Raw genomic sequence first — 27347 nt, 5'->3', positions numbered from 1 at the left:
TATAATAAGCTTATCAGCTGTATAGGTATTGTGAAGTAATATAAATAATGTATAGTTTTATACATTATATTTATCTTTTAAAAAATAGCTTAAATTAGCAAATAAAATACAAGGTAGGCCTAGTGAGCAAAAATGGGATGTCTCTCTGACACTTTTAAAAGCTGTCATTCATTCATTCTCACCATACCAAGGTCTTGGTCTCTTGTTTATCCTCATAGCGTCCAAGTGGGATAAAGGAACGGCATGTTAACTCTGTCTTTAGTGAAACGCAGTTGTCGTTTAATGTATAGTGAATCAAACTCATTCAAAGTAGCGTCGCTACGCAAAAAAAATTTATGAATGCATGCTACACTTCCGACTGTACAACGTGTTTTCATTTTCTTATAATGCACAGAGTTTTGAGGTAAGGGACGTTTTCATTTGCCATTCACTGACAGTCGGACAGGCTCATGCAGTTCATCAAACTCTTTTCAAGTCTTTTAAAATTGGAAGTGGAAAAAAACAGTCTCCTCATAAAAGCCAGTGCATCAGCGCACTGCTACATTGAAAACACATGATTCAATTCGCACCTTCTGATTAGTTCTCAGGGCATATTGGCTTTTGCTGTCAAACGCAAGTGGCGTTTAGAGGTTTTTGCCAGCAAACTGTTATTTCTGAATGCGCTGACACTGCTATTTAGATGATTTGAAACAAAATGATGCCTAAAGCGTTTACTCAATGTCATTATCGGCGGAAGTGGCGTTTAGCAGCTTTTGCATCTGAAATCTTTAATTCTTCTTTTTTTTTTTTTGGATTGCTGCAGCATTTATTATAATAGTCACACTTTATATTAAGGTACATATCGTCACCTTAGAATTATAAGGTTCTATCTGACATTTTTGTCAATTTTGTTATTGACATATCCTTATTAAATGACAACTTATTTACATGAGATGTTTTTTATAAGTTGTTTACATTTTAAGACTTTTTATTTAAAAAAAACAAATGTTACACACATACTGTTTGCTATGGAATTCAAAAACTTTGAAGCTCAATATCTCAAAATCATTCAGAACGCAGATAGGACCTTATAATTCCAAGGTGACAATCTTATCACTGTTAATAATGACTTTTATTTCAATAAACTTCTAATTTACTGCTCATTAATAGTTATTAAGACAGTGGCTGGGTTTAGGTTTGGAGTAGAATAAAGGATGTTGAATATGATCATGCAGAATAAGCACTTTATAAGTAAAAATATACAGACAATATATTAATAATAGGCAGATAAAAAGCTATTAGTTAATAGTGAAAATTAGTACTTAAAGTAAAGTTGTCCATTATTATTTTTTTTTCAAGTGCCCATAATCCATCTACACACTTGTTAACAGCATCCTCTTTGACTGAGTCTTACTGCACAGTGGGCGGGATCAAACTGTCACTTTTATTACATCCACTAATAGCAAACTACAACCATTCAATCACTCCACCAATCAAATTCAAGCCCTATCTGTTGTCTAATTTAGATACATTTTTGTTGTTGAAGAGCCTTGGTTGATTTAGTTTTTTAAACACTGTTCTACTTGTATGGTTTAGCCACAACTATAATTAAATCAAAAACATCAATATTAGGGATGAGACGGTTCATGAGGAAAAACAAAAACAAATTCTTTGGTTCTCATGTAATGTTCAGTTCACGCTTTTTTTTGTAGTTCACTCATCATTTGACATCACATACGAGACTTATTTTACACATTGTAAAAAGAGGCATAACAGGTCCCCTTTAAGACTAAAATTTGAATACATGGCCTTGAGAATAACTTTTTATTTTTTAAATACTGTAAATGGTAGATTATAAGTCTATGTATCTGATGATGTATGGTATTTCTAAATTGTATTTAAAGTACAAATGAAATCAAAACTAAACATATTGATTTTGTTAGCTCACATTGCCAGTTTTGTAGTGAACAATTCATCTGTGCATGTCATTAAGAAAAAATACTAACATACTAACATCACGTCCCTCCAGCTGTCAGTTTTGACAACAAACAGAAATGGTGAGCAGGAGGAGTGTGTTCGGTTGTAATAACTCCCCCCAAACCCTTTCCAGATCTTTCCGAATAAAATGCCTACTTTACTACATTCAATCAGCTCGCGGTAGAAAAACAAATCAGGCCAGACCTACCGTTTTCTCAACGTGTGTTTGGTATAACTCAGTTTTTTGACCACACTTCATTATTATTGTTCATTTATTTTGTTTGCTGGAAATTAGAACTGAATTTACAAATAGTTTTGAAACAAATTGTTGCGCTTAACAAACAAAACTAAATATGTAGGCTAATGGATGTCTTCAGTGGAGTGTGTACAACACGTTTACTTACTCCACAGAAATAAAGGATTAAAGAGTAAAAGTAAAGTAAAGAGAAAGTAAAGAGGTCGAATGGAGGAGTCTCATTCTTTATCCTCACGCTGCAGATGCTCTGTTTAACCGTGAAGCGTTCAGTTTTTCCACTTACAAAGTCCATCATGTAAATAGCAAATGCGCCATGGCGTGACGCAACTGACTCTTAAAGGGAATGCGAGAGGAGACTCTGATTGGTTTAATGCACGTCATGCTTAAAACACACCCACAACTCATTAAGGGAATAAACACAACACTGTTAGACCATGTGCAGGGGCGCAAAGCAAATTTATTCGTCCTTAAAATAGCAAAAGTGGATTCGGACACGCCCTTAATGCTTTTGTGACATTCGCTTTAGACTTTGCACCTAGATCATTAAAATATAGCCCTAAGTGTAAAGATTTTTACTATGTAAACCAAATCAAACAATGAGCACAGAACCGTGTTATCAACCAAACCAACAATTTTGTGAACAGTCCCACCCCTAATCAGTACATTAAAAAAATGGTTCGAGAAGCCGTTTCTCTGATATTTGTCATAACATCTAAGATGATCAGAACTCTCACTAACCTGTTCTCCATTAAGCCACAGAGCCTCAGCCAGCTCCAGGAACACAGACACGCAGTCGGCAGAGCTGAGCTCAACTCTTTTGCTCTGTCGTTTGGCTGAGGAGCCCGTCCTCTTGACAGCACACAGACTCATGGCCATCTGCAGTGTCTGAATGGCCTCCTGAAGCTGCCCCATCTTCCTCTGAGCCTGAGCCTTAATCAGGTGATACAGAGGATGCTCGCGGATCTGAAGAAAAACACAGTCAAATCAAAAATTATTCAGACATCTTCAACAATTCTCACATTATCATGGTTTATTTGCTGACTGATTCCAGAATTTGGGTTACATTTCAAGCATTTTCCAATTATCATCCTTATACTGGAATGATAAACAACAAATGTATAATTTGCAGTAAACTGAATGCATTATTACTGTAATAAAAGCTAAATGATTACAGTGCTGGAGAACATTCACTGTAAAAAACGCTGGTTTCCACAATTCCGTTATGCTGTCACAATACAAATTGCTTAAGTTAATTTAAAGAGGTGCTCCAGAGTATATTTTAAGGCTTGGTTGTGTTTATGGGGTGCAAAGCAATGTGTTCATGCTTCACTTGTTAAAAAAAAAAAAAAAAAAAGGCTCTGATTGGTCAGCTAACATAATGTGCTGTGATTCACGGATCGGCTCCACATCCCCAGGAAGCGTCAAGTCACTACTAGCACACGCTCTGCCGATGTGTAAACAATGTCAGTCAGAGTAGCTGTTAGCTATATCAGTTTGAGCCTGAATCAGACAGAAAATGAAGAGGACAAACCTGAACTTATGTCTTTCACATATATTCAGGTTATAACCATGTGTAAGTAATATGAAATGTTCACATATACATACCTGCCAACACTCCAATTTCCTGGGATTCTCCCGTTTTTCAGACCCATCTCCTGTTTCATTCTGAAAACTACCGGAATTTCACCCCCGCAACCCACCCGCTCCCCAGTCTCCAGTTCGCGTTCCCGCCCGCCCCCCGCTTCTCAGTTTTCAGTTCCCGCCTCGCATCAACCTAGCCCCATCCCACCAAAACACAACACCCCCCCTCCCTCCGTTTTTCAGTTCGCACCACACCACATTATCCCCTATCTACACCCGACCCCCCCCCCCCCCCCCACACACACACACACCTCATCAGTTGATGCACGTTTTTAGCTGAATCCAGCACAGAACAGGCAGAGATTCTGGAAGCTCTCCTTTGTCAAATGCTAGCTATATATATATTTATAATTCTCAGGAACAATTAAAATTAAACTGTAAGCATTTCTCTCTCTATGTCGCGTCCTTTGGAAGCCCAAATACAGAAACAGAAGAAGCTCTGTGGAAGTAGCAGCTTTTGGATGGCATTTTAGCTTTCTCTGCTATAACATTACAGTGCTTCTGGCCACGCCACTTCACTGCACAGGGTGAATGTGCGTAACCTGAAACATTTATGATCTCAATAACTCGGATGTATTTTTTTGTAGTCTCCAAACTTCGTTCGCTGTAGGCTTTCCTAAGCTAACTCTGTTAAAGCCAATGTCTCCATTTGCATTGAACTTTGATCATTCAGAGATGTTGTTTATGATCACACAGCTGCAATACATCAACTAAAGTTTAAAATATGATATTGTAGTGGACCACCCCTTTACTTGATTTTTACAAATTTAATTGGATTGAACATAAAACAATTAATTCACCCCCCCCAACCCCCAAAATGAAGGCTTGTGTTGTTTCAACTCATTTAAAGTAAAAACATGCCCTGTTTTTTTTTTCAAAATGCTTAGATATATTGTGTTTGATTTATATATATATTTTTTAATTCAAGTGGAAACCAGTTGACAAAATAATGTAAAGTTGACTGACTGCTTCTTTTCCACTTTAAAAAACAATGAATGCAGTCTGATTTAAGTCTGTGCTTTTATTTCACCTCAAAGTTGTGGCTGAGGCAGAGCTCCAGAGATTGGGAGGAGAGTTTGTAGTTGCCCTGAATGAGATAAATCTGAGCCATGAGGAGATGGGCATCAGCGTGAGCAGGGTTCTGATCCAAACAGTGCTGCAGGCTGCTCTGGGCTGCATCGATATCACCTGCACAACACACGAAGAGAAGATAAACTTAGGTCAGTCAATTATTTCTGATGCCTAAAAATTCAATCAGTAAAAAAGAAAAAACTAATTATAGGGGTTATCACAACAGGTAGCTTATTGGAGCTTAGGTTTAGGAAATCCAGGTTAAAGCCCCTTGAACTAAATTTCCACAAGGGTTATTTTCCTTTCCATTTTCTACCATTACTAGGAAGTCTGAAGTGACATAAGTCAGACAACACTAAGGCCCCGCTTACACTAATACGTTTTATAGTTTTAAAATGTGTATATATATAGAAGGCAAGGCAAGGCAAGGCAAGTGCACAGAAGGCAAGGCAAGTTTATTTATATAGCACATTTCATACATATATATATAGCTAATTAGTCATGAAATCAATAGAATCATTCACCTTTTTTTGCTAAATATAAAAACAAAGAATTTTTTTTTTGACTGGAAATATGACCTGGACGCAGGGTTATTACTGTTAACTAAAACTACAACCATTAAATCATATTGTTATGTGATGAAAAATATTTTAACTTAAAAAAAGACCATGTCAAAGTATATAACATTATAAAAATACAATAACTCATATAAAGACAAAGCACAAATTACAATAATTAAATAAAACTTTGCAAAAAATGTCAAGAAAATTCTAAAATAAATTTAAAAACACTATAATCAGACAAGACAAAATCAATCGGCCATATTACCTGACTGAAATCGAACTCTACCCATCAGAAAGACAGCCTGCAGCAATCCAGGCACTACTTTCACCACGGTATCCAGCACAGAAGCAGCGTGCTGCAGCTGAGGAGAAGGAGGCTGACTGAGAGATGGAGCCTGTTTAGAACAACAGCAGTCAATAAACCACAGTGCATCAACTCCCATTCTAGATGAAGCATGCAAAACAGACTGATGCTAGGTGGTTGCTAGGGTGTCCTATATGATAACTAGGGTGTTGCTAGGTGGTTAGAAGCATGTTAAATGGGCTTACTATTCCCGTGCAAGGCAGCTGCAACAGTTTTCTGATTGGTCACTTGAGAGTTACTACAGTTCTCAAGGTGTTTGCTACTGCCTTGCAAGTCAGTTGTTCAGAAAGCAGATGGGAGTAACAAGTGAGTTTTGATCGGTTGTTAGGCAGTTACTAAAGTGTTCTGATTGGTTGTTAGAAACACCTTAAAGTATTAAAGTAGCGTCCTATCAACCAATAATAATACTCTAGTAACTACTTAAAAACATTTTGGACATTAAAGTAACATCCTAAGTAGTTACTGGAGAGTACTAATTGGTTGACAGGCAGTTAATACAATGATCTGATTGGTTGATATTTTACTAGAGTGTTCGGACTGGCTGATGTGCAGTTACAATTATGCTCAGTGTTTCTAGGAAATTACTGTAATGTTCTGATCAGTTGAAAGGGAATTACTAGATTGTTTTGATTAGTTACTAACAAGTGATTAGAGTGTTTTAATTTGGAACTAGGCAGTTACTAATGTTTATATTGCTTCATGGCAGTAACTAGATTGCTCTGATTGGTTGATAGGCAGTAACTATAATAATCAGGGTTTCTGGGAAGTTATGAGTGGCTACTAGGCAGTTACTATAGTGTTCTGATTGGTTGATAGGAAGTTACTAGAATGCTGAGGGTATTTCTAAGCAAGCATTAGACTGTTGTAATTGGTTGATAGTCAACAACTACAGAGTTTTTTTTTAGTGGTCGGGCAGTTGTTCTGATGGGGTTTTGAGTGTTTTTATTGGTTACTAGGATGTAGCTAGAGTACTAGGCTTGTTACTGCCTTAAAGCAATATGAAAATTAGTAACTCCCTACTAGAGTTTGCTAGAAACTACTAGTTACTAGTATGTTCAAGGTGTTTCTGAGCATTTTCTAGAGTATTCTGATTGGTTGTTAAGCAGTGGCTAGAATGTTTGGTGTGTTTTTTGAAATTTACTAGTGTTCTGAGGTTAATAGGCATTTACTACAGTGTTCTGATTAGTTGTTAGGAAGTTAGTAAAATGATCAGGGTGTTTATAGGAATCTACTAGTGTTCTGATTGGTTACTAGGCAATTATTAAAGTGTTCTGATTGGTTTTTAGAGAAGTTACTAGAATGCTCAGGGTGTTTATTGGAATCTACTAGTGTTCTGATTGGTTACTAGACAGTTTCTATAGTGTTCTGATTGGTTGTTAGAAACTTACTAGAATGCTAATCTAATGGTGTTTATTAGAATCTACTAGCATTCTGATTGGTTACTAGGCATTTACTAAAGTGTTCTGATTAGTTGTTAGGAAGTTAGTAGAATGTTCAGGGTGGTTATAGGAATGTACTAGTGTTCTGAGGTTACTAGGTATTTACTAAAGTGTTCTGATTATTTGTTAGGGAGTTACTAAAATGCTCAGGGTGTTTACTGGAATCTACTAGTGTTCTGATTGGTTACTAGGCAGTTACTATAGTGTTCTGATTTGTTGTTAGGAAGTTAGTAGAATGTTCAGGGTGGCTATAGGAATCTACTAGTATTCTGATAGGTTACTAGGCATTTACTTAATTGTTCTGATTGGTTGTTAGGAAGTTACTAGAATGCTCATGGTGTTTATTGGAATTTACTAGTGTTCTGATTGGTTACTAGGCATTTACTAAAGTGTTCTGACTGGTTGTTTGGAAGTTACTTGAATGCTCAGGGTGTTTATTGGAATCTACTAGTGTTCGGATTGGTTACTAGGCAGTTACATGAGTGATTTGATTGGTTGTTAGGAAGTTGTTAGAATGTTCAGGGTGTTTCTAGGAATTTACTAGAGTTCTGATTGGTTACTAGACAGTTGTTAGAATGTTCTGATTGGTTGTTAAAAAGCTAATTGAATGCTCAAGTTGTTTCTAGGTGCATACTTGAGTGTTCTAATTGGTTCTTATGCAGTTAATAGAGTGTTCTGATTGGTTATTGGTAAATTTCAAATGTTTTCTAATTGTTTTCTAGAAAACCTTGGCAGGAGACAGTGCGAGGTATTCCTTGGCAATCTCGAGCAGGAAGTCTGGGTTGAGCTTCTCAAAGTACTCGACGCTGAGAGGCAGACCCTGCAGGCCAGAGAAGTGTGTGTCCACTGTGTCATTTAACAGGTTGGTCACCTCGTCTGGGGGCCGATGCTTTTTCACAGCCAACATAGCTCGCAGATACAACAGCTCCTAAAACACACAAGTTACACAATCCTTAAAGATGCATTCAGTGATACTTGTAGGGTAATCTTGCCATTTTGAACAGTCCAGTTTACACTGTAAAAAACGCAGGAATTCACACAATTCCTTCATGTTGTCGCATCACAAATTGATTAAAGTCAACTTAAACATTTTTACAAATTTAAGTGGATTGAACATAAAACAATTAGGTTGTCCAAAATAAAAACCTTAAAGAGCCCCTATTATGGATTTCTGAAAATTGCCATCCATGCAGCGTGTAAAAACTCTAAGTGAATAGAAACATCAGCTGAGACTTAAATCTGAAAATGCACCGTGTTTAAAACTATTGATTCTATTTAGTCGACACAGAGTCAAATGAATGATTCGTCTTCTGTTCGGATCTTTTGCCGGATTGCGTCAAAGTCCAAATATGAACTACTGGACCTGGTAAAACGTGAACGTGCCTTTCCCTTCAGACACTAGCGGAGTGCGAGGCTGTTCGTTATTGAAGGAAGGATCAGCAGAGACTACTAATGTATGGGACTTTGTCAGTAACTGTTACACAGTTTATATGGACCAGTTTCTTCTTCCTCCAGATCCTGTAAGAGTTTCTCCTTCCTACACAATATGAAGTGTAACTAAAATTGTTGCCTCATTTTCTGTGGTTTGCAAAATATGCATTTAAACTTGTAATCACTCCGTGCGGCTGGTATTCACATGTCTATTATAGATCAGTGCTTGAAACACATCTCACAGGTTAAATCTGTATGGGGTATTTCACATATTGCACCCAAAACCATGTTGAAAACGTGACGCGTGCTTCTTCCTTTACTGATGTTAATGCGTTTTGTGCTTGTGATCTCCTGCTGTGTGTTGCTATGGCCACCATAAGCTGTTCACCATCAGCTGTTCGTGCTCAATTTTCAAAATAGCTCAACTTTTACCACTGTGTGGGTTAATAATGAATGTGTATCAGTGTTATTACTTGGGGTTATACTTAGGGAATATTGGGCTCACACATATACTCTGTGCTCCGAGTACTTCATAACAGTGCTGGGCGTTTCTCTCAGTCTCAAGCTGAATGCAGTCGACCAATCACAACAGACTGGGTCATTGGACTAATCATCGCAGATTAGCCTCATGCAAAAGAGGGGTTTGGGAACAAATGAGTCGTTGAACAATTCATATTGGAATCACTGGGATAATTAGGTAAAAATAAATGCATATTATAGGACAATGAAAGTGTTTTTTGACCTTACATAACATGATTTTACGGAGAAATGATGCATGTAATAGATCAATTTGTGGTTGTGGCACACAATCCACAGCTTCTGTTATTATGGCTGGAGCTGCTCCTTTTTTGAGGAGTTTTTAGCCGAATCCAGCACTGAACTGATAGAGATTCTGGAAGCCGTCCTTTGTCAAATGCTAGCTATATATATTTTTATAATTCGTTGAAACATAATTAAAATTTAATTGGAAGCACTTCTCTCTCTGTGTCATGTCCTTTGGAAGCCCAAATACAGAAACAGAAGAAGCTCTGTGGATGTAGTAGCGTTTGGATGCCATTTTAGCTTTCTCTCCTGTAACACTACAGTGCATACATAATAAGTGCATATTATAAGACAATGAAAGTGTTTTTTGGCCTTACATAACATGATGTTACAGACCCCCAAAACCGAAATATGACCTTTTATAATGCATAATAGGAGCTCTTAAAAGATCATTCATTTTAATATGTAGTTTAAACTAGCAGCAATGTATGATAGATGCAAAGCTTGTTTAAAATAAAAGTTTACTGCACTCAGTTTACATCATTTTGTTAGATGTTTGCTTAATGCCATTCCTGCAACGTGACTTTTTGCTAAGCAGATGTGCGTGTTTGAGTAAGTGTGCAGTATAACCGCCCGACATGGGCCTCGGTTTAAGTAAACAGGCCCTATTATGCACTGGTGGATGACTCAAGGGGTAAACACAGCATAAGTGGATTAATAAACCAAGTCTCTGCAGAATCTGAATCAAAAGGCAGACATTATTCAACATAAAACACTTTATTATTGGAAAAAGTCTGTGCATGCATCTTCCTATGAGAAATCATTAAGATTTTTATTAATGTAAGATAGTAGTTCACGGTTTCTCACCCCTGATTTACCAATAGACTGCTGGATCTCTGTGAGAAACTCCAACTGCTGTTCTGCATCCTCTATGTGTCCTTCCATTAGCTGACACCTGATGATACCTGCACAAACAACACACCAAAACTGGTTTAATAATCATGCTAATTTTAGTCATCCTAGACAGTGCAATTTCAGCATTTATATACTATTATTGTCGATATTATATTATTATTAAGTATTTGCATTACTATTATCTGTCATCTATCTACTATTACTATTATTACATTTTAGGTTAATTTATTTTGTTTTTGTAAAATATACTTATATTTAAAATGATTTTTTTGTGCTTTAGCTTATTTCAATTAGTTCCAAAAGAGACATTTCTCATTTTAAAATATAATAAAAATTAAATAAATTATATTGATTTATATATTTTTTTCATATAGTACATTTTCATCCACCATTTCTATTTCATTTTATTTTATATCAGCTTTCTTTGAATTAATGAAAATTATTTTATAATAACTTTTTAATATTTTGATAACACTTTTAATTAGTTTTACATTTTTAACTAAAGATATCTTCAAATACAAAACTAAGTAAATAAAGAACAAGCACATCACAGCAATAAAAATAAATATTCCTTGAGTATAGAGTGCTTAAAGCATTTACTTCTGTATCCAGAAAATAGAGTGATTTTTTTTTTTTAATATTACTGCTGTTTGGTAATTACTGACAACATCTAATATACCTAATGCAAACTAATGTATTGGGTTTGATATATGTAATGTGGCATGTTATCGGTTTAGCCCTTTGAGACCTAACTGAAAATTCCTCAATTAATTTCACATCATAAAGACATTATGAAATATAAGTGCATTGTACTGCTGACATGTAAGCGCTGGAATGCAGCTGTCTGCCAGTGAGTTTCATGTATTAAATATATAAAGAGTTCAGATGCAAAAACAGCTGAGTGACGTCTGGAATTTTCTTCTACAATGAGCATTTTTCTCAGCCTCTAATGTATATGTTCAGTTATTTCATGGCAAAAGTGATGCAAATAACCTATTCTTTGACATAAAAATGAAATTACTGAATCAAGACATAGCAGCCTGAGAAAAATGCTAATTTTAGAAGAAAATTTCAGATGGCACTTCAGGATTTTGCATCTGAACTCTTCATCTGCTTTCCAAATGGTATAAACGATGCTTTTATAGGGTATTTGAAATAAAAGACCACAGCTTAAGCATTGCAGTATTGAGCATTACATTGCTTTTATCAAATAATAAAAAAAATCAATGATGAACGAAAACAACATCCCAACTGCTCAATCTTCAATCTATAGCAATCATTGTAAGAATTGACGGTTTGCACATTAATATACTGTGGAAGTCAGAATTATTAGGCCCCCTGAATTATTAGCTCCCCTGTATATTTTCACCCAATTCCTGTTTAACGGATTAAGATTTTTTTCAACACATTTCTAAACATAATATTTATAATAATTGATTTCTTTTATCTTTGGCATGATGACAGTAAATAATATTTAATTAGATTTTTTTCAAGATACTAGTATTCAGCTTAAAGTGACATTAGACTTATGTTTAATTAGGCAAGTCATTGCATGGTTTCCGCTACATTCATTCTTCCATGGCGGGGCGCCACGCCAAAATTCATCCGGCCACGGCTACATTACAGCTTCTCATTCAAAACATTTTATTTTTTTAATAGTGGGTGATAATCGCACCAAAACGTATTAAAGGGTAAGTGAATTATAACCACGTGAACTTTTCTGTAACCGACCGTAGTAGTGCTGTGCGTCATTTGTTTAACCCTTTAAGGTTACATGCTGACTGACTGACTGACTGACTGGCTGTCTGGCTGACTGACAGGTGCGTGATGCGTGAGGCCAGCAAACACGACGTAAAGCGGATTCACTTTACTTCAGGATGCATTAATACTGCTCTGTAGGTCTATTGGAAACATTCATAAATATTCCTAGCAAATCTAATAAATGTTGGAGACATACTCACTACATAAACGCACTAAATCACACTTCAGCAGCGTTTATTTGAGAGAAGATCTGCGCTCAGTGTTGCCAGATGATGCTGACTGTTTCCAGCCCAAAAGCTGTCGAGATCACAAGCGTTTATACACTGTTCTAAGCATATGTATGCGAAGAACGGGGGCGATGGCATCTCTTTGGGAGATCAAAACAGGTTTATGAGGGTAGACCGGGGCTGACGGGCACGCCGTTGCAAAACCGCCCAAATTTTCACTACCCGCTTATGTCACTTTTTACCCACAAAAACAAATTCAAAACTGCCCAATCAGACAACACTGTCTGTGCTTGAGCAGCACGTATTTGAGGGCGCGCAAGAAGCTTTGTGCATGAGCCGAGGAAATCGGCACGCAAGCAAAGAGATTCGCATGCTGTAGGCTATTAGATGAATGCGATCTCGACTCGTAATACTGCGCTTACGACATTTGTCATTGAAATAACGCCACAGGTAGTTGGTAGATCTGTGTAAAAAGGCCTGCCGCCACAGTTGGAAAAAATCCTAGAGGAAACACTGCATTGTATAATGAAGGTTTGTTCTGTAGACAATTGGAAGAAAACATTGCTTAAGGCTAATAATATTGACCTTAAAATGTTTTTTTTTTTTAATTCTAATTGCTTTATTTTTAGCCCAAATAAAACAAAATAAGATTTTCTCCAGCAAAAATAAATACAGGAAATACTGTGGAAAAAAGTCCTTGCTCTGTTAAACATCATTTGGGAAATATTTGAAAAAGAAAAAAAAAATTCACAGAAGGGCTAATAGTTTTGACTTAAGCACTCTCTCTTCCTTACAGCTTTAAAAATGTCTCTCACCTATCAAAGCGGAGACGCTGCTTTCATCGAGAGTCATTGCTGTTTTGTACCACTTCATGGCCTCTTTGACTCTGCCCATGAGGATCAGCTGGTAGCCCATCTCTGTGGCCAGTTCAGAGTCACTGGAGGCCTGTGCAAATGCCCGCTCCACCATCCTGTGAGTGTGCTGGAGGATCATCTCAGCTCTTCCACACTGCAAAGAGACCCCATAAACACATCTAAAGCAGCATGGACTCTTCTGTGCAACAACATCTTGAAGGAAATGCATTATTAATGTACAGTTGAAGTCAGAATTCTGTGCGCTTCTGTGATTTTTTATTTCCTTTTTCAAATATTTCACAAATGATGTTTAACAGAGCAAGGAATTTTTCACAGTATTTCCTGTAATAATTTTTCTTCTGGAGAAAGTCTTATTTGTTTTATTTCAGCTAGAATAAAAGCAGTTTTTAATTTTTTAAAAAACATTTTAAGGTCAATATTATTAGCCCCCTTAAGCAATGTTTTTTCGATTGTCTACAGAACAAACCATCGTTATACAATGCCTTGCCTAATTACCCTAGTTAAGCCTTTAAATGTCACTTTAAGCTGAATACTAGTATCTTGAAACAAATCATCATGGCAAGGAAAAAATAAATCAGTTATTAGAAATGAGATATTAAAACTATTATGTTAAGAAATGTGTTGAAAATAATCTTCTCTCCGTTAAACAGAAATTCAGGGAAACAATAACAAGGGGGGCTAATAATTCTGACTTCAACTGTATTTGTGAGCATGCTGAAATACAGAAGGTCAATGCATTGAGAATTGTGTCATGTTTTAGGTGTCCCATCACATTAGTCAATCACATATTTATAGATAAAAGAGTGGGACAAATGAGTTGACAGGATTCATGTTAAAATAAATGTTAAATGGTGACTGTATGAATCTGAATATTACCACTCGAGTGAACGCCAATGACATCCTGTAGAAGAGCTCCGGATTGCTCGGTTCCTGAATGTCAAGATTGCTTATCAGATTTGACAGCTGATTTACAGACTGTAAACAGAGAAATTAATAATTACGCATTAAATGAAAGACCAAAAGTATATATTTGTTCAATTGTTATTTTATTATATAATCATTATTTTATATTATTTTATTATATAACACTGGTAATAATATAATATTACTAATTCTGCACTTGAAATAAATGCAGCCTTGGTGAGTACTGTACTGAATACTGCACTATTACAAGTTTAAAAACCAACTAATATACTTTAAGATGTATTACCGTGATCTTTCTTCAGAAATCATTTGAATCAATTTGCTGATTTGATGCTCAAGAAACATTCATTCATTCATTTTCTTTGAGGCTTAGTCCCTTTATTAATCCGGGGTCACCACAGCGGAATGAACCGCCAACTTATCCAGCACGTTTTACACAGCGGATACGCTTCCAACCGCAACCCATCTCTGGGAAAGATAAACACCCACTCACACTCATACACTTCGGACAATTTAGCCTACCCAATTCACCTGTACCGCATGTGTTTGGACTGTGGGGGAAACCGGAGCACCAGGAGGAAACCCAAGCGAATGCAGGCAGAACATGCAAACTCCACACAGAAACACCAACTGACCCAGTTGATGCTTGAACCAGCGACCTTCTTGCTGTTAGGCGACAGCACTACCTACTGCGCCACTGCGTAGTCCGCTCAAGAAACATTTAATATTAAATATCAATATTGAAAACTGTTGGAATGATTATATAAATTATACATTTTATATATTAATTTCTTTACAATTCTTGAATGAATATAAATGTCAAAAGCACAACAAATATTTGAAATAAGTCTTTTACATAGTCACATAGCTTTTATATAAAATGTAAATTATTAAATGGATAGTTCACCCCAAAATGAAAATGTACTCAGTATTTACTCACCCTCAAGTGGTTCCAAACCTTTGAGAATTTCTTTATTAAATTGAACTTAAAAGAAGATATTTTTTAAAAAGCTGAAAACCTGTAACCATCGACTTCCATTGTAGGAAAAATAAATACTATGGATACAGGTTTCCAGCTTTCTTCAAAACATCTTCTTTTGAGTTTAACACAATAAATAAACTAATAACGTTTGAAACAAGCAAATGGTGAGTAAATGATGACAGAATTTTCATTATTGGGTGAACTATCCCTTTAAAAAGTGTTCATTAAAAAAAATCTTAATTAGCTCAGACATTTGAAAGCCAGCATATGGACAAAACATGATTAACAAATAACATGAATACTAAATATTGAACTAAATGAACTAAATATTGACTTTAATTTTTTTCATTAACAAATAAAATGTTGAGTCAACATTTGCAAGCCGTCACATATTTGTGTCCACCTTATACTAAATCAATTTCGAGGCCATTTATTGTTTATCTTTTTATAAATTATTTTTATTAATTCATATTAGTTATATTTAAGAATTCCTTCATTTATTCATTTTCTTTTGGCTTAGTCCCTTCATTAATTAGGGGTCGCCACAGCGGAATGAACTACCAACTTATCCAGCATATGTTTTATGCATCAGATGCTTTTCCAGCCGCGACCCATCACTGGGAAACACCCGTACACTCTCATTCACACACATACACTGCAGAAAATGTAGCCTCCCTAATTTAATCAAATTACTTTTCAAGTCATCTCAACTTACATCAAACAAACTGACTAAAAATTTTAAGATAAACTTTGTATAACTTATTTGAAACCTGATTAACTTTTTAAAATACGTTAAAACAACATAAAAATATTTGTTGTCTTGACTATTTCTAGTCACCATACCTTAGTATCTCTTCTGAGCAGTGTAAGCCTTAAGCCTCATTCACACTACAAGCAACTCACAGCAGCAAAGCGACAAGCGACCATTCATTTCAACGTAGAGCAAGCTACTTTCGGCGATCTTCGTCTACACGAGCAACAGCGACCGTCGGCGAACAGGTGGGCGTGCTGAGAGACGTGACAATGTTGAGAATCCTTAATACTTTATGCAAATGAAGAGCGACTTTGAGCGACAGCCAATAGGAGCACCAGTACAGCTCACTTGATCCTGTAGACCTACACAGGTCACCCAAAGCGACAGGCAGCAACAAAGTCGCTGCTCCGAATGAGGCATTACGCAAAAGTTGGAATATAATAACCAGAGAGGAACAAAATATAATGCAATGCTCCTGTTATATCACTTTTTTCATTTGCAATCAAAGGAACAAATGTTTGCGAACCATAGTAAGTCTTTATGATATAATAAATGATGTAATAAACAATTAATTATACAATTTATAACAATTAGTAATAAATGAAGTTGTATGTTTGTAATGTCATACCTCAGTGATGTCTCCATCCCGGCAGAGAGCGTGCAGGGCCTGCATCCTCAGAGCCTCCAGGTTATTTTTATCTCGCTGGAGAAGTCTGAAATAATGACATGAACAAAGGATCAGGAAATTAAGACTGAAGACTGTTTGTGTGTAGAACAGATGTTGCGAGACCTGCATTTATCTAACTTGTAATTTGTGTATGTAATTTGTAATTTAGATGTTGAATTGTATAATAAATGTTGAATATCCACAATCAGCATGACTTTATTCTGTGGTAAACACCACATTATTAAACATCTTTCTTGTCTGTTTGAGGGAAACTTTCGAGTAACTGACACACAACATCTGCTCTATTCAGAACGATGCTCCTGTCATCTGTTTGTATTGCAGGAGAAATCTATGATGCTGTGTTTTGTAAGGTTTGATTCATATTCAGGAATTTGTTGAAATGGTTAATTTAAATAATTAGTTTAAATTAATCATTATCCCTCAAAATATGCCGCTCAAAACAAAAGTCTCAGTTTGATATTGTGTGATAAATTATCTCTAAATAGGTCTGAGATAAGGGGCTTTCAGCATTGGAACAATCAAACTGTAATATAGCTTTACTTTTTTACTAATTGCATTCTTATTAAATTAGAATGTATGCTGTTTAATAATTGCATGCTTACGAACAAAAAATAATGACTACCATAAATTATACCATGACTTTCACAATCGGTTAAATGCAGTTTAGTCTAACTACAGTTAATAAAAAGAGAAAAACTTAGTCATATTTAGAACAATAATTATTTCATGACATATTAAAGGACAAAATATGAATTAATTAATTGTTATTTTTTATATTTTGCTACTGTCCTTCAAACCATTCATTGTTTATCCCTCTGTCAGCAAAAAAGATGTTAGATTTTATAATTCTTCTATTAGTCTTCAAAATTTGTATTAATTTGTGTGTGTGTCTCTACCGTGTATACATAAGTACTTTTGTGGAAAATATTGTCAAGGAAGTGGTGAAATAATATCATTTATTTATATAATTTCATTATTTACCCATCTTTTATAAGGTTATTTAAAACATTAAAGTAAACACTTTATTTGCAATTAATATGATTTCTGTGAATATAACATTCATTTCTAAAATTAATTTAATACAGACACACAAACTGGACATTTCATCTTTGTCAGACATGTAAGAAATTATTTTAAGACATTTAGGAATATGCATTGCCATATTAAAGCATTTGGAATAAAATATTTAAAAATCAGCATTAATTTGGTCAAAAAATATTGTTTCATTAATTTACTAGAATTTTAAATACATTTCTTCTAATTTAAACATTTAAAAGGAATGTTTTGTTGTGATTTTGCTCAAACTGTTTCTTTGATTATTTATTGCCACATCAGCAACTTATGGCTATTTCATTGTGAAATTAATATACAGTCAAGCACAAAATTATTCATACCCTGGTAAATTCTGACTTTAAGTTACTTAAAGAAATATTTTTACTTAAATGTTTTTTTCCTACAATAATGCTTTTTGCACATCATCTTATTACCTTTTAAGAGAAGCCTGTGTCATTCCTGTCAAACAAAAATTGTTATTTAAATGAAGTCAGTTAAGTCAGAATTTGCCAGGGTTATGAATAAATTCGGACTTGACTGTTAATTAAAAAATAATACAGAATTATAACTTCCCAATCTAATAAGATAAATAAATAAATATTTTATAAAAATGTTTATTAAATATTATTATTCCGTTAAATACAGTTGAAGTCAAAGTGATTAGCCCTCCTATGAATTTTATTTTTTGAATTTTTATTTTTCAAATATTTCCCAAATCATGTTTAACAGAACAAGGACTTTTTCACAATATTTCCTATAATATTTTTTTCTTCTGGAGAAAGTTTCTCGGCTAGAATAAAAGCATTATAAAATGTAAAAACATTTTACAAGGTCAATATCATTAGCCCCCTTAAGCTTTGTTTTCGATTGTCTACAGAACAAACCATCATAATACAATGACTTGCCTAATTACCCTAACCTGCCGAATAAACCTAATTAACCTAGTTAAGCCTTTAACACTTTAAGCTGAATACTAGTATCTTGAAAAATATCTAGTCAAATATTATGCACTGTCATCACGGCAAAAAGCATTGAATCATGGCAAATCAGTTTTTAGAAATTAGTAAATAAAACTATTATAATTAGAAATGGGTTGAAAAAAAATCTTCTTTCCGTTAAAGGAAAGGAAAAGGGAAAAATATACAGGGGGGCGAATAATTCAGCAGGGCTAATAATTCTGACTTCAACTGTATATAATAAATAACCTAAAAATTGTTCCAGGGATTTCCATTTTAGAGCAAACGCATGCTGTAAAGTAGCTTAAAAAAAAAAATAAATAAAAATAAAAAATAAAAAAAATCACAGCTCCACCTGAGAGAACTGGTTTTCACACGGACCTTTTGAGGTCCCGCTGTGTAGTTCATACAGCTCTCAGTGCGCAATCTAAAAGGGTCTTTTCATTCTGTCTGTCACTGGCCAACAGAGAAAGAGAAACAATGACTCACTCTCTCTGCACAGATCCATGGAATCACATCTAACTCCCATTTGCACTTGAATGCGGTTCACCTTTTTGTCTTTTAGAGTCCATTATTAGCCCTCCTGTATATTTTTCCCCAATCTATGTTTAATAGAAAGAAGATTTTTTTTCAACACATTTCTAAACATAATAGTTTTAATAACCAAATCTCTATAACTGATTTCTTTTATCTTTGCCATGATGACAGTAAATAATATTTGACTATATATTTTTCAAGATACTAGTATAAGCTTAAAGTGACATTTAAATCAGCTTAAAGTGACATGTAAAAGCTTAACTAGGTTAATTAGTTTAATTAGGCAAGTTATTGTATAACGATGGTTTGTTCTGTAGACAATTGAAAAAAATATCGCTTAAAGGGGCTAATAATATTGACCTTAAAAGGTTTAAAAATGTTAAAACTGTATAAATAAGACTTTACACAGAAGGGCTAATTGTTTTGACTTCAACTGTATGTATTTAAAAGCCACGAGGATTGATTGGTGGATTAAAATCTGCAATGTTGTGAATGGGTTTTTACCTCTGAGCTGCATCCACAGTTTGTTCCCAGTCCTGCAGAGTCAACAGCAGCTTCATCTTCTTCACCAGAGCCGGTAGAAAGGACGGGTAACTCACAATCACCTGGTTAATGGTCTCTAAAGCACCAGAATAATTCTGGCGATATTCATAATAATGTACCTGGAAAAACGACACACTCAGAAAATTGAATCACGATGAAGTTTATCATGAACTATTTGTAATTTGATTTAATTTGTCAGGTTTTTTTAAACGCATGTTGTCATATTCCTTAGAATCAATCTAAATCTGTTATAATCGAATACTATTAGAGTTTATCATTTAAAGGGCACCTATGGTGAAAAATCTACTTTTCAAGCTGTTTGGACAGAAATGTGATTTGACAGCTGCGCTTATTAACATGTCCCGTAGTAACGTGTATAGTCATGTCAACAAGAGAGGACGAGCGCAAAGCAGCCGGGAATAAAAGGTGTGTTCAGTTCGCTAGGATCATTAATCATCATCAAACGTGATCAAGAGTGAGTTTTACAAGTTTAAAATGTTTTAAAACAGAGCATGTGTGTAATGAATTACAGCGATTCACTTCATCAGCAGAGCCGCGTGTCAGAACAATTATAAAAGATGCTTCAATCCCGGTTTGTGGACATTAAATCGGGTTTATTTTGTACATTAACATAACAGATATCCATACAGCAGTGGAGATTACCAGTATCATGTCACATATGCGTGCAAAACGAGTGCAAAGCTTAACGCGCTGTCTCTCTCTCTCTCTCTCTCTCTGTGTGTCTGCGTGTCTGAGCTATGTGTGTGTGTGTGTCTGCACTATGTGTTTGTGTCCTTGCTGTGTGTGTGCGTGAACTTTGTAATGATATTGTGTGTGACTCATTGTTGCAAATCCACAAAAAATGCATCAAATACTGATTGTTAAAGTTCTTACTGTAGTATTTCTCACACACGTTATGTGAGATCTGCTTCCTGAGGCAGCCGAGTGCGGCGATTGCTGACAGGCACGTGGGAACGGTGGGCCAGTACTTAATGGGCCAGTACGAAAAACAGCAAAAACTTTTTTCCAGCTATAATATAGACACTTCAAACAGCTATAATTAAAAATCTGATGGGTGTTTTGAGCTGAAACTTTACAGACACATTCTGGGGACACAAAAGACTTATATTAAATATGAAAAAAGGGGTAACCTATGTGCCCTTTAAAATATATGAATATGGTATACAGTAAATGTATCTAGCTGTAGAGAGAGACAGATCCAATTAGTTCAATTCTATGAGATTGGTTTACTTAATGTTTGGGGCAAAACTGACGCAGCTCCCTACTCCACACAATAGATGTATTAATAAGAAGCATTTAAAACACATTGGATTTATTGATATTATTACATAAATCTTGTTCTTATTTTTTTTCTTGCTCTCACTTACGTTTAACTAACAAATATCAATCACCTAAAGCTTATTAGTTTAATTATGTTAATGGTATGTAATCCAAAAGGATGGACATTTTATATGCAATCAGAATATATAAATCTTATTTGTTAGGCCTAAATATTGGTCACACTTTTGAGGGTCCGTTTGCTGAGTTTAAGTTACGTTGCATCTTCATACCAGCTGATTCTCATTAGATTATAAGTAGACTGTTAGGTTGGAGTTAGGGTTAGTGTAAGTTGACATGTACTTGCAGTTTCTTATGGTCAGTTAATTGTCTGTTGAAGAAGCAGTATCAACAGACATAAAGCAGACAGTCTACTAATACCCTAATGGACCATCTAAAGAAAGTGTTACCTAAATATTTTAATTAGTGCAATTAATAAAATGCAGAACAATATATATTTTAATCTCTAAAGCATTAGAAAATAAATCGAGATAAAATGTTGAATTTTTGTACTACATTTTTTTTATTGTTTATAATTTTTTGTTGTAAAATAAAATAAAATGATGCGGTATTTATTTATAATTTTATTTTGTATCTTCGGTTTAGTTTTTTTACTTAAAAATTAGACACGCTTTTAAGGAGTCAACTGTTTGAAGAATATAAACCATACACATGCACACTTCTAAGTGAACATCAATCGGGACATCTTTGTATCTTCATGGCTGAATTGTTGAACTAAATTACCTTCCCCATCAGAGCAAAAATGTCACTTTTGTCCTTCAGGGCTTCGTCAAAGTATTTCCCAGACTTCTTTGCATAAGCATCTTTATTAGATCGCAGGTCAATCCAGCCTTTTAGCACAATTCCCTACAAAACAATGTTTGAGCAAATGTTAAATATTGTCAAAGTCAAATAAACAGTAAAACAAATGGGAAATCTGAGTGTTACTGTAATAATATTGAAATTAGGGCTGGGCGATATGGTAAAAATGCAACCTCGACATTGAACGATGACGATATATATTTTGAAATAAATTGTTAAAGCTTCCAGATTTAAAAGAGTACACCAACAATGACTGAAGCCACAAAAAATTAGAGGGTCCATTAAATGGCATAACATGTTTTTGACCAATAAATTTACAGTGGCCGAAAATTCAGTACATCTCTAATATCAACACACTTTTAGATTCCCATTGTTGCACATTTCTGCTGTGTGATTGGCTCTTAGATCAAAATAGAGTAAAAAAAAAAGTCCAGAGCTTATCATTGTTATTGACATAAATTTTATCACGATTTGATATAATATCGTTTATCAGCCCAGCACTAATTTAAACAATATTATAGTTTTTTCCATAAATAAGTATTTATTATTATTTTTTTTTTTAAATTAAATATATTTTCTGCTGTTTTTATGTACTTTTATTTTAGTTTTAGCATTTTAATTTATCATTATTTTAAAATCCCAAATGTTTGTAAAGATCTTAATGTCTTAATCCTAAATCGCCCCTTTAAGGCCTTAAAAAAAGAAGTCTTATATTTGTAGAACCTTGCTATTAAAAGCTATTAAGCACACTTAATATGAACACAAAATATTTTCCTTAGTATTTTTGTTTTACAATACTACTTGATATTTGCTTAAGATGCAAAATGAAAAAACTATTCTGATTCAGAAAAAAACTGTTTTCTGGTTAACTTTAAGTTCAATGAGTAAATATTTACTTTCCCATTTTAATTTTTGGGAGCTCATTGGCAGATATTTGTTGCCGTTTTAATCAGAAACCGGCTTCATTTTAATCAATTTCACAGGAATTGCTTTCAAAGAAAAAGCATGTTTAGAAATTTGCAATGCAAAACAAAACCAAAGTAGTTTTTTACAGAGTCATCAGAACATCAGTCTAATAAGAAGGTTTACTTTCATCATACCTGCAGAAACCATAACAAATTTATTTCAAGTAATTAAAACATTGGGCAACAGTGTATGTGTGTGCATGTGAGAGTGTATGGGTGTTTCCTAGTACTGGGTTGCAACCGGAAGGCCATCCGCTGTGTAAAACATATGGTGGATAAGCTGGCTGTTCATTCTGCTGTGGCGACCCCTGATGACTATAGAGACTAAGCCGAAGAAAAATGAATGAATGAATGAATGAACTAAAATATTTTTATGATTTAAGTATCTATAATATACACGTTTAAAGGCATAGTTCACCAAAAAATAAAATTACCTTATCAATTTCTGTCTCTCGTGTGGTTTTAAAGTTTCTTTATTCTGTCGAACACAAAATAAGATACTTAGAAGAATGCTGGTTGCTGGAACCAATCGACTTCCATGGTAGAAAAAAAAATATATGGAAGTTAATAGGTGCCATCTACCAGCATTCTTCTAAATATCTTCTTTTATATTCAACAGAATAAAAAAACTCAAATAGGTTTTGAACAAGTGAAGGGTGAGTAAATAATGACAGAATTTCCATTTTTGGGTGAACTATCCCTTTACAGGCATCATTCATTATAAATTATACTGTTTAATTCATTTAAAAACTCATAGCTTAATATTTTTGTATCATTTGCATCATGACTGAACAAGAGAAATCGCACCTGAAATGAATCTTTGCATCAAATTTCTGTTCAGCTAGTTAACGTGCCATCAATATTCTGGCATCTTGACCAGTCATTTCTCCCTCCAGATAAGTCTTAAATGAGGATGTGTTAGAAAAGCTGACCTCTTTCGAGCCACTGGAGATCTTGATCATTCTGTCCACATACTCTCTTGCTTTGTCATTGCGCCCCAGAAGCCACAGCAGCATGCCTGCATAATACAGCGCTTTAGGACCTGCCGTCTTCCTCTCCTCCTTTACCCGTCCATCCAGATCCTGGATGATATCACGATCTGCAGATGAGTTGGGGTATTATTCATTAGTACTCCCATCATAACCTACATTCTACAGGACAACTCATGAGTAAAAACATCATAACTTGATATCATTTTTCATCAACAGATGTAAGAGATCTACCAGGGTTTGGGCGTTTCTTGTGGGCATAAACCAGAGCCATGAGCGCACAGAGGGAAACGTCTCTTCTCTCGTTCAGCATTTCCAGCTCCTGAATGGCGTCCAGCACTTGATCTGCAACAATAAAATAACAGATGTGAGGAAGACGAAGTCATTTCTCAAGACGTCAAATGAAGACGAATAACGAAAATGGTGGGTTTCGCTCACCTTGCATGAGCAACCCATAAGCGTGGAGGAATGTAAAGATAGGATCGTGACTGAATTTCCTTTGAGCTTCACTGGAAACATCTACGACATGACTGGAGTACTTTTCCTGGCAGTAGTATAAGATCAGGGCCTGAAACAATCCAACAGGGATAACAGAGAGGGGTTGACAAACCACCTGTAGAAAACACACTCTTTCAACTCATCGACACCTGCACTAGTTTTGCACATTCACACCAGACAGACACTTTCTTACAATCACTCCATATCTCTAATAAAAGCATTGTGCATTTATGAAATGTGCCTTACACAGGTGAGTGGGCTTGATAAACCACTTGTAGAAAACACACTCTTTCATCTCTCTGACACTATAACCGACACTTGCACCATTTTGCAAATTACACCAGAAACTTTCTTTCAATCACTCCATATCTCTAACAAAAACATTGTGCATTTCTGAGTGTGCCTCACACAGGTGAGTGGGCTTGACAAACCACCTGTAGAAACACTCTTCACTCTATATGCACTGGACACTTTACTTAAACTCCATCTTACAGGGACTCAATAAGTAAAACAATGTTTACCGGTGAATGATCCACAAATCATGTTGCGCTACTTGTTTTCTTCAACATTAAATACCTCGTTTGCAAATATCTTGCATAATATTGTTCGTTCCACTTTATGTCCACACATTTAGTGAAATAACAATAAAGCTCAACTTGAAATCCTCAGCTTAATTTAATACAAAAATGAATAAAAGTCTTTAATGTTGATGAAGATGAAGATTTTTTTAATGTTTAAAAATAAATAAATACTTTGCTCGCCAAGGCTACATTTATTTGATCAAAAATACAGTAAAATTGTATGAATTGTGAAATAATATTACACATTTAAAGAACTGTAATTTTATTAAATGTAGTTTTAAAATTAAATATATTCCTTTGATTTAAAGCTGCATTTTAAAATCATTATTACACTCTCCAGCCTCACATGATCATTCAGAAATCATTATTATAATATGTTGCTCAAGAAATATTAATATGATATAATATTACATTAATATTAATAATATTTCTGTAAAAAGTCTGATATAATACCTTTCAATGGCACCATTAAAAATGTATTAGCATTTTTATTTAATCAAGGACACATTTATTTATTTTTTTATAAAATGTTTAATTATTTGTAACATTAATTGTTTAATTAATGTTTTTTTATTTGTATAAATAAATGCTGGACAAATTTGTCAGTATGATGAACCACGATAATCATCCCCTTTTTGATACAGTCCAAGCATGTGCAAATTCTTTTAGTGCAGGAATAATTCAACCCCAGTGTTACAGAGAAAGATAGGGAAGTCATTTTTTACCAACAGTGATCAGATTGTATAACCAAAGTCATAGATGTATTGTGCTGAATTGAAATAGTTATTAGATATGGACAAGTGTTTGCTCGCTGTTTTTGGAACTAAGGTGTGCAGTATGAATGCAATTTAATTATTGTTTTTATATATATGTAACTTATTTTATCTACTTTTACTATGGAGAGCTATGCTGTGACGTGAATTTCTCTTAGGGGATTAATAAAGTCAAACAAATTGTTTTGTTTTGCATGATATGTTTGTCCCCTAATTAAAACTACACCGCTTTTATCATAAAACGAAGCATTTAAGTGATATAGATATATAGAATGATAATTTGTTATTTGCAATTTATGAACATCGACTTACATTACAAGCTATCAGAATTTGATCTTTTTAAGGGGGCTAACTTTATTAAAGTATAATAATCTGCTAGAAACAGCATTTTTCATGGGGTAAAGTTGGTTTTATATTCGCACACTCAGGCTTTCTCTGTAATAATATAATTTCAGAAAAGTATTCTTTGCCAATACTAGAAAGTGAAATCAAATTAGAAGACAGTGACTATCAAAGTACAACATTGTCCAAAGTGAATTAAATAGTGATAATGTTGTTTTGATGTCATATTACGTGCGATTTCAGACTGAATATTCAAAATGGCGTGGTAAAAAATATAGGGACGGTGTCACAAGTTGTCACTAAATTTGACGAGCAACCAATGTGCAAACATAAAACTAAATTTACCTCAATCATACTTTACTCGGTTTATGTTGCTGAATAAAACTGAGATTTTTAACATTTCTCTTCATCTGTCAACTATTCTTATTATTTCTCACTATTATTTAACATGAGCCATCAAAACTTAATGATATGTCGCAAAACATATATGAATTGACAATACAAATATGATACAAAACATAAAGACGTATTTTCTCGAAAGGTCCCATAAAACTAACTTTATGCCATAATATATGCATAAAAATAGATATATATGGCTAACGTATTACTTTATATATCAGGATTAACTGGGTAAATTATCACTTTTCCAGTCGAAATATCTGTAAATGTCTCTTTGAGAAAATGGTTTAAAGTGACATTAAATTTAGAGTTAAATTTTTTCTCTTCGTCGCCCAGTTTTTCTACAGAGCATATTTGCCATCTGCGCTATTAACGTTATTCATATTCATATGAGCGTATTTGTTGACTTACAAGCGCGCAGTTCTCGTCATCGTCAACACTCGCCATACTGTACACACTCCTGGAAAACCTGAAAACACGCACGACAAGAAACGCTACACGGAGAGACTTTCTGAAATTATTTATCTCCCTTTTTCGCCATCTTTGAAGAGAAGGAGCATCATAGTAACCAAACAAACTCCGCTACTTCCGCTTGGAAACCAGGAAATGACGATAGGAGCTCGAAGGTAAAACAGCAGCGACGCAGTTATTATTGCCACCACAGAGGGGCGTCATTTGTTAGAAAATACATTTATGAAGCATTAATAAGATTAATAATTATGTATATGTACAATATATATTGAGATTCATTGTTTAACATAATTCATGCGTGATGACATGGATTATATGTATACGCTACATAGGCACGCATATTAACCGTTTTTGTGTCCGTTGCATCAGCTGACTGTTGAAATTCAAATTTATTAACCCAACTGGTTGATTTATTATATAAATAACCCAATAAAGGTTATAATAACCAACAAAAGCAACCCACTTTTTTAA

At 34.6% G+C, this 27347-nt stretch overlaps 1 protein-coding gene across 1 annotated transcript in view; it reads right to left on the bottom strand.

Moving 5' to 3' along the window:
- The window catches only part of ttc21b (tetratricopeptide repeat domain 21B), a 52943-nt gene extending 25951 nt beyond the window's left edge, over positions 1-26992 (bottom strand). The window contains 14 exon segments of the mRNA XM_056466054.1: positions 2951-3175; positions 4884-5041; positions 5753-5882; positions 8018-8218; positions 10351-10448; positions 13202-13394; positions 14138-14236; positions 16550-16634; positions 19660-19817; positions 21781-21903; positions 23756-23922; positions 24047-24157; positions 24251-24380; positions 26817-26992. Of these exon segments, the coding sequence (XP_056322029.1) occupies positions 2951-3175; positions 4884-5041; positions 5753-5882; positions 8018-8218; positions 10351-10448; positions 13202-13394; positions 14138-14236; positions 16550-16634; positions 19660-19817; positions 21781-21903; positions 23756-23922; positions 24047-24157; positions 24251-24380; positions 26817-26852 (1914 nt within the window). The 5' untranslated portion in view covers positions 26853-26992.
- Positions 26993-27347: the final 355 nt, after the last annotated feature.

This window comes from Danio aesculapii, chromosome 9 (assembly GCF_903798145.1).
Source record: "Danio aesculapii chromosome 9, fDanAes4.1, whole genome shotgun sequence".
NCBI classification, from domain to species: domain Eukaryota; kingdom Metazoa; phylum Chordata; class Actinopteri; order Cypriniformes; family Danionidae; genus Danio; species Danio aesculapii.
This window is presented reverse-complemented; position numbering and strand designations above follow the sequence as displayed.